Source organism: Aegilops tauschii, chromosome 7 (genome assembly GCF_002575655.3).
Source record: "Aegilops tauschii subsp. strangulata cultivar AL8/78 chromosome 7, Aet v6.0, whole genome shotgun sequence".
In the NCBI taxonomy this organism is placed as follows: domain Eukaryota; kingdom Viridiplantae; phylum Streptophyta; class Magnoliopsida; order Poales; family Poaceae; genus Aegilops; species Aegilops tauschii.
In genome coordinates this window covers 259,707,762-259,716,159 of record NC_053041.3, presented here as the reverse complement: position 1 = coordinate 259,716,159, position 8,398 = coordinate 259,707,762, and the positions used below count along the sequence as shown (strand labels likewise).

Sequence of the window (8,398 nt, the reverse complement as noted above, 5' to 3'; positions counted from 1 at the left end):
GCGTGGTGGTGGATGTAGCGGGTCTCGTGCAAGGCTTCGCCGAGCTTCTACGAGAGAGAGAGGTGTTGCAGGGGAGGAGGGAGGCGCCCAAGGCTGTTGTGTGCTGCCCTCCCTCCCCCCCCTTTATATAGGCCCCCTGGGGGCGCCGGCCCTGGAGATCAGATCCAAGGGGGGGGGGCGGCGGCCAAGTGGGGGGGAAGGGGTGCCTTGCCCCCCAAGGCAAGGGGGAACTCCCCCCCTAGGGTTCCCAACCCTAGGCGCATGGGGGGAGGCCCAAGGGGGGCGCCCCAGCCCACTAGGGGCTGGTTCCCTTCCACTTTCAGCCCACGGGGCCCTCCGGGACAGGTGGCCCCACCCGGTGGACCCCCGGGACCCTTCCGGTGGTCCCGGTACAATACCGATAACCCCCGAAACTTTCCCGGTGGCCGAAACTGGACTTCCTATATATAATTCTTCACCTCCGGACCATTCCGGAACCTCTCGTGACGTCCGGGATCTCATCCGGGACTCCGAACAACTTTCGGGTTTCCGCATACATATATCTCTACAACCCTAGCGTCACCAGACCTTAAGTGTGTAGACCCTACGGGTTCGGGAGACATGCAGACATGACCGAGACGCCTCTCCGGTCAATAACCAACAGCGGGATCTGGATACCCATGTTGGCTCCCACATGTTCCACGATGATCTCATCGGATGAACCACGGTGTCGAGGATTCAATCAATCCGTATGCAATTCCCTTTGTCAATCGGTATGTTACTTGCCCGAGATTCGATCGTCGGTATCCCAATACCTTGTTCAATCTCGTTACCGGCAAGTCTCTTTACTCGTACCGCAATGCATGATCCCGTGACTAACGCCTTAGTCACATTGAGCTCATTATGATGATGCATTACCGAGTGGGCCCAGAGATACCTCTCCGTCACACGGAGTGACAAATCCCAGTCTCGATCCGTGCCAACCCAACAGACACTTTCGGAGATACCCGTAGTGCACCTTTATAGTCACCCAGTTACGTTGTGACATTTGGCACACCCAAAGCACTCCTACGGTATCCGGGAGTTGCACGATCTCATGGTCTAAGGAAAAGATACTTGACATTGGAAAAGCTCTAGCAAACGAAACTACACGATCTTTTATGCTATGCTTAGGATTGGGTCTTGTCCATCACATCATTCTCCTAATGATGTGATCCCGTTATCAATGACATCCAATGTCCATAGTCAGGAAACCATGACTATCTGTTGATCAACGAGCTAGTCAACTAGAGGCTTACTAGGGACAGGTTGTGGTCTATGTATTCACACATGTATTACGATTTCCGGACAATACAATTATAGCATGAATAATAGACAATTACCATGAACAAAGAAATATAATAATAACCATTTATTATTGCCTCTAGGGCATATTTCCAACACACTGTTCTCCTAACCATCCAATCACAGATTGGTTTGCCTAACAAAAGATGTTTACTTAATCTGTATATAAGAGTAATTCAGAAAAAAACAGTTTCTCAAAAAATTGAGAAACACATTTTAAAATCTACCATATGGATTGCAGCACTAGAACCCCTGTATTTTGGTCCTCGTGCCTAAAAGCAAGTCGGGTTTTAAATATATTTTTATTAAGGTCCAGCGATGAACAAAATCCTTGAAAAAAACTGCATGAATTAGTTGAAAGATCTATTTAGTTGAAAAAGAGCTTTGCTAACGTAAAGATTCTTATGTAATTTACAAACGAGCTGACCTGGCCCGATTTGGTTGGAAAAAAGGCCCAGATCCACCCTGTGCAATCCGGGGGGGGGGGGGGGGGGCGGGGATTAGTTGAGGTAGAAAAAAATGTAGCTTTTACGTCATAGGTTACGTAGGTTTACCATTTTTGGTTGAAAAGTTCACGATTTATGAGTCAACCGCCACTGCGGGAGGGAACTTTCAGGCTATTCCTCCTCGCGCTAGCGCCAGTGATACAACAGCGCGCCACACGTACACGCACAACCACATTCCGAATATCACTGGGACCGGACTGCTGACCACCCTCCCATTAATGACCTCCACCGCTCCCTCTGATTCATGAGGCGCCCATTCGGATGGCCGCCACACGGCTTCATCCGAGCGACTAGGTGTATTTTTTCCCATAGCCAATTGATCTCCAACAACAGCCTGCACTGAAAGAATGTATTTGTTATCCCTTACAATTCATGTGGACAGTATGGCAAAACTCATTAAAAGTATGTCAAATCATGTAACAGTAGTTTGCCTTGGCAAAACAATTTTGATTAATGCCACAGGGGTGACATTGTTAATAAACTCAGGCAGTATGATTTTCAAATTTTCATCATGGCAGCATGTAGCATGTTTTTTTGGCACCATGACAAATTAGTGTGTGAAAATTGCATTATGATGCTTCTTTTTTAGCTTCATTGTAAATTGTTTCAGATGAATCAGGCCGATTTTACACTAAATTTGCTAGCATATCAAACTTACACTAAATTTTCCATCATGGGAAATTTTAATCCTAAGCATAGCAACATGCTTTTAAGTTTCCATGGCAAAAACTCGATTCTGAAGGAACCATAGCAACATGTTTTTTTGTGGTTGCCATGGCAACAATATATAGATGTGACGTCCAAACCCATTGCGCGTTGCTATGTTCACATGTGAAATGCAGACATTCTGAATTTGCCCATACTTTTATTTACCTTACCATATGCACAACATTTTGCCAAATGGGACTAAATTTTTTGCAGTCAATTTATTTTTTAAATAACATGGCAAATTTAATATGCATTTGCCATGGTAATTTTTTCCACTGGCCCCAGTAGTGGCACAAATGTATTTTGCCATGTGTGATGAACAATTTTTTTACATGTATGGCAAAATTATTATACGAACCATGGCAATTGTAATTAAGATACCATGGAAAATTATGATAATACATCCGACATGGCAATTTTGGTCATAATTTCGGTTATTTACATACATGACAAATTTCTTAAACAAAGTATAGCAATTTTAATTAAATTACATGGAAATTTTAATATAGATCTGCCATGTAATTATGGTCATAATTGTGTTATTTTACATACATGGCAGAATTCTTATACAAAGCATGGCATTTTTAATTAAAATACCATGACAAATTTTACTATACATCTGCCATGGAAATTTTGGTCAATTTTTTTGTTATTTTCATTCATGGAAAATTTCTTATACAAAGCCTGAAAAAAATTAATTATAATACCATGGATTTTTATAATATACATCTGTCATGGTAATATTGGTCATAATTTGCTTTTTTACTATTCATTTTGGTTTTTACATGATATTTTTTTGGCCTGGCGTTTCCGAACATAATTTTTTGCCATGGCAATTCTAGAAAACTGTCGTGTCAGCATTATCAGATATGTTAGAATATTCTTGCCCTTCTTTTTTGGAATCATATAAAATATTTGTAAAAAGAACATCATGGCAAATTGTTAAATAGTTTGTTCTAGTCAAATGGAAAAATTTGTTTTCATTGGACAATTTTCATATATATTTTAACTTTTTTGCCACTTTAGGTTCAAACATAATGGCAAATTTCATACTATTTGTTTAGTTTTTCATTTCATGTTTGTAAGATATGACGTATTTTAGTTGCTCATGCATGGCACTTTATTAAATTTTATGCATGTCATTGACATAAGGCAAACTTATGTTCAAACATCCCCCTTCCACCCCACTATCATGGCAAACTTACACCGTTTGTGCGTTTCTTGGTTTTGATCGACATCATGGCAATTTTTCTACAAGTTTTGTATCTCTACATTTCCATGCAAACTTTACTATGCACATTTTTTTGTTATTGTAATAGACGTCAACACTTTTCTTTTTAATATAAATGGCCATTCTTTTGTACACTACATGGTAATACATACTGCATATATGTCATGTACTAAAGTTTCTACATTTTTTATATGTGATTTTTTTGGACACTTTTTATTTTATTTTTTGTGCAAAGGTAATTGTGTTGTGCCGGGAGGCCTAGTTAAAGGGCCCGCCTTGCGTCCTGCTCACGCTGGGGATTTGCCATATTGGATGAAATCATTTGCTGGGGGATTGGTCCTAACGAACTTTCATTTGCTCCACCCCACCCCCAAATCTGACGTCCGCCTCACATTGGGGAAGATATACTTGGCATGACTAGGGTTGAACCACTAGAATATTTATGTCCCCGTTGCAACACACAGACATTCTGCAGGTGCATTTTACATGTGACTTTCGACCTTCCACGTGAGTCATTGAAAGGATGTACACGGACCGTACTAATCCTACAAGGTTAATATAATCCAGTTCTCAAATTTGACCAAAATTATATCTTGTTTCAAATTTCAAGAAAAAACGCATGCATATAATATAAACACTAAAATTCAAGCATGTCCATTGATCATTTGCAAAATACCCGAGAATCGCAACATAAGTTCTTTACATTAGTAGGTTAACTAATGGCTTAAATTATAGGTCATGTCCCCCCACGAGAAGTAGCTTAGTATAAACTTGAGTGGAAATCAGTTAATGTCGTGTCCATTAAAAACTGAATGCACTCTCCATATTTAGTAAATAACAAACTGGAATTTGTATTTTTTGTGTGGAATTGGTACCTTTTGCATTTTTATCACCATGTATTTACACTTGTTAATATGCAACCTTAATCCTTTCCACATGTGCATGTGATACAAATGCTAAACGTTTATGAGTTGCCCTTCAACATGACTTTCCTCTACCGTCCGTTACTCGTCCCAAAACGTGTATGAGGATAAGCTTACAATTGCAAGTAAAACGTGTTTGCGTCATGTTTTCCTATATATGTTTTGCACTGTTTCACTCTCCATGAGATAAATGCCTAGTTGTTGTTGTAAATAGAAATTGCTGACGAGTGTCCCTGCGATTTTCCAGGCTCCTTCACTGTTTGTTGTCCGGAAAATAGGCGCATGCGAGTCCAATCTGCAAGCCGATGAACAGAACGAATAGGCCAGGGATTCTCTTCTTCTCTCTTCGTTTGAATCCAAGGTGGTTGCTGTTCTTTCTTCCTCGCGTGATATACCAGAAAAATGTTGCGATCTCTACGGGTTTGTTTAGATCTTGTCGTCTTTGCAGTGCCTTCCAAACCTCGACGTTTTCCGTCACGGTTCCTGACCACATTCTCTCGACTCCGTAATCCAAGAAGAACGTTGGACCAAAAAAATTGCGTGGAGGGATAATCTAAAGGGAGATTCTTGGAGCCAAGAGCATGAGCAGGTCTCCGGCCCCGGATGGCGGCGGCGGCGGCGGCGGCAATCGCTTGCCGCCAGTGAAACCGTCGGTGTCGCTGTCACCGTCGCCGACGGGCCCTCCGGAGAGCGACATCAGCCACATGCCGGACTCCCCCGCGCGCAGCCTCGGCCACCGCCGCGCGCACTCCGAGATCATCGGCCTCCCCGACGACCACGACCTCGACCTCCCGGGCTGCGCAGGGGACGGGCCGTCGCTGTCGGACGAGAACGAGGAGGAGCTCTTCTCCATGTTCCTCGACGCCGAGAAGCTCAACGCGCAGCTGCGCGAGGCGTCGGAGACGGAGTCGTCGTGCGCCTCGGCGGGCGCCGGTGCGGGGCCGAGGCCGCGCCATCACCACAGCCATTCCATGGACGCGTCGAGCTCTTTCGACGCGGAGCAGCTGCTTGGGACGCCGGCGGTGGAGGGGATGTCGACGGTGGAGGCCAAGAAGGCAATGTCCAACGCAAAGCTCGCAGAACTAGCGCTTGTCGACCCAAAGAAGGCAAAAAGGTTCGGCCTCTTATGTTCTCTTCTTGCGAAATTCCATCAGTAGGATTATCCATTGTTCATCTGACTTTGATATTTTTTTTCATCCAAGGCTATTACTTATCGAATATTTACGGCTGTTATATGGATGAACAAAGAATGAAAGTGGTCTGAAATGCTGTCAAAAGAAACAAAATATACAGAACATTAGAAGACAACTGCATGAGGAGATTAAAGTTTATAAATTACTCCCTCCGTAAAGAAATATAAGATCGTTTATATCACTAAGTGATCTAGACGATCTTATATTTCTTTACAGAGGAAGTACAACTCATGGAACACATCGTGTTTGATGTGCCCCTACCAACGAGTACTAACAACTAGAATTTATTCCTCAATTTTTTTCCAATGTGGTGTGTTTATAAGGTGAAAATCACTCGGATGAAAATGCTGCCTGACCATAAGTAAGCTAAATGCACGATGCGATCTGAAGAACAAGCAAATATTTGCCTGTGATATGGCAGCTAGCCGTATATAGTTGGTCCTTTTGTTTGTAAAGTGCCTAGTTGTCTATGTTTACTTAGCCTCCATAATTCATGTGATAGGATTTGGGCTAATAGACAATCGGCGGCCAGATCGAAAGAAAGGAAGATGCGGTATATTTCTGAACTTGAACGGAAGGTGCAAACCCTGCATGCAGAAGCAACAACATTGTCAACCCAGCTGGCACTTCTACATGTAAGAACTGCCCCTCTTCAACTTCTGTTATTCCTCTTCTCCCAATATTATGTTTAAAAATGTGGAAGAAAATCCTGCCCTATCTGTTTTTTCGGCACCTGTAATCCTTGCTTAGACGGTAAGAACTAGGAACTAACTAGAAAATCTAATCGAAGAATATTATGCACAAAAGTTTGGATGCGGATCATGCGTATCCTCTCCTGTAGATTTCATGTAGTTTCCACTATCATAATGAAAGAAAATTGTCCAAGCAAGTCATTCAGCTAACTTCAACTGGTGGACAATGCCATCACCTCCATGTTTGTGTCAGGTAGCTTTATCCATCTTGTTCGTCGCAAAAAAAAAGAAGCTTTATCCATCTTGTTAGCTGCTAGGTAGTGGTCTTGCACCTGAGCTCCCACTGTTATGGCTAACAACAAAGAGAGAAGAAATAATTTGCTTGATCTGACTGAGGGTGCGTTAACTATGAGTCGATGAATTATGCATCACTTCAGATAGCTAACCTTGTTCCCTTTGGCACGTTTGTAAACGGCACAGAGAGACACTGCCGGGCTCTCTACCAAGAACAGCGAACTGAAGATGCGCCTGCAAAACGTGCAGCAACAAATCCACTTACAAGATGGTAAAGTCCGTAATTCCAGTTACTCATTGTCTTTCACCTTCTTTGTTCTGCCATGAATGTAAGAGACTTGCATGTTCACCATGAGGGAGACTGGGGGAAGGTGATTAATTGAAAGGTACTATGAACTTCTTGATCATCTTGAGCGCGCTAGCACATAAAAGAAGGGGAAACAATTTTTCATGACCATTTTGGGGTTTTTCGTCGAAACCTTAGCATGTGCTGCTGTTGTTGCAGCTCTGAATGACGCACTGAAATCTGAGCTGCAAAGGCTGAAGATGGCGACGAGCCACATGGGCAACACCGTTGGGGGAATGATGAACTTGATCGGCCCACCCCCGCCGCACTCGGTTGGAGGGAACCAGCCAATGTTCCACATTCAGGGCCAGGCTGCAATGCAGCCACTGCACCAGATGCAGCAGATTCACCCTCAGCACCAGCAGCCGTTGCTGCATCCGCTGCAACTGCAAGCACAGCAGCTGCTGTTGCAGCAGCAGGCTTCTGCTGCACCACCACCCAACCCGAAGATGAAACGGGCCATCTCCGCTCCGAACCAGTGGATTGGTGGGTGGTCCGAGAGCAGTGGCAACTGATCGAGATCCTGTCTGGAATACAGGAATTTCACAGGGATACCGTCAAACGAAAATCCCCACCGGGCAAAATTCATGCTATCTGTCAGAGCCGGGTGGATTCAGGGGGTTCTGGGGCATCACCCAAGTGTAGATTGATCACCAGCAAGTATATAGCCTATATATAGGGTTCAAGGCTGCTCAAGTTACGGTCAGTTGTCGAGTCTTCCTTCTCAAGAAAGAGTTACGTTCTTATGGGGTCTACAGGTGCAGATGTTTGTTGAAGGAAAATGTTACCAACTCACGCAGATTCTTCGGATTCAAAACTTCTGGGGTCTACAGGTGCGGATGTTTGTTGAAGGAAAATGGTACCAACTCATGCAGATTCTTCGGGTTTGTCGATACGCTGTCAATCTGATTAAGAAGCTGGTTTACAAAGGAAGATGCTGCTCCATTTCTTAATCTCGTGCGCTGGCCTTTGTATGTACAGATTGTTTTCTTTGTTTTGGTCTGGGGCCTTTTCATCGTGGATTCATGGTCACTTTTGGTGACTGGCAAGTTTGAATGTCCTCTCTGCGTTCTTCGAATACAAAATGATGCGTATTTAGCAGCATATTCATAGAAGAAACAAAGGCAATCTGTCAAGTGTAATTTACAATAGTGTTTTTCAAAAGACTCACCAATACAGTAC

General features: G+C 43.5%; 1 protein-coding gene across 1 annotated transcript; it reads left to right on the top strand.

Annotated features, from left to right (window-relative positions):
• Window positions 1-4,874: 4,874 nt before the first annotated feature.
• LOC109767453 (transcription factor RF2a) lies at window positions 4,875-8,301 on the top strand. The gene is made up of 5 exons (XM_020326210.4): window positions 4,875-5,052; window positions 5,140-5,805; window positions 6,387-6,519; window positions 7,057-7,141; window positions 7,376-8,301. The coding sequence occupies exons 2-5, from the start codon at window positions 5,273-5,275 to the stop codon at window positions 7,729-7,731; spliced, it is 1,107 nt and encodes a 368-aa protein (XP_020181799.1). The 5' UTR covers window positions 4,875-5,052; window positions 5,140-5,272; the 3' UTR covers window positions 7,732-8,301.
• Window positions 8,302-8,398: the final 97 nt, after the last annotated feature.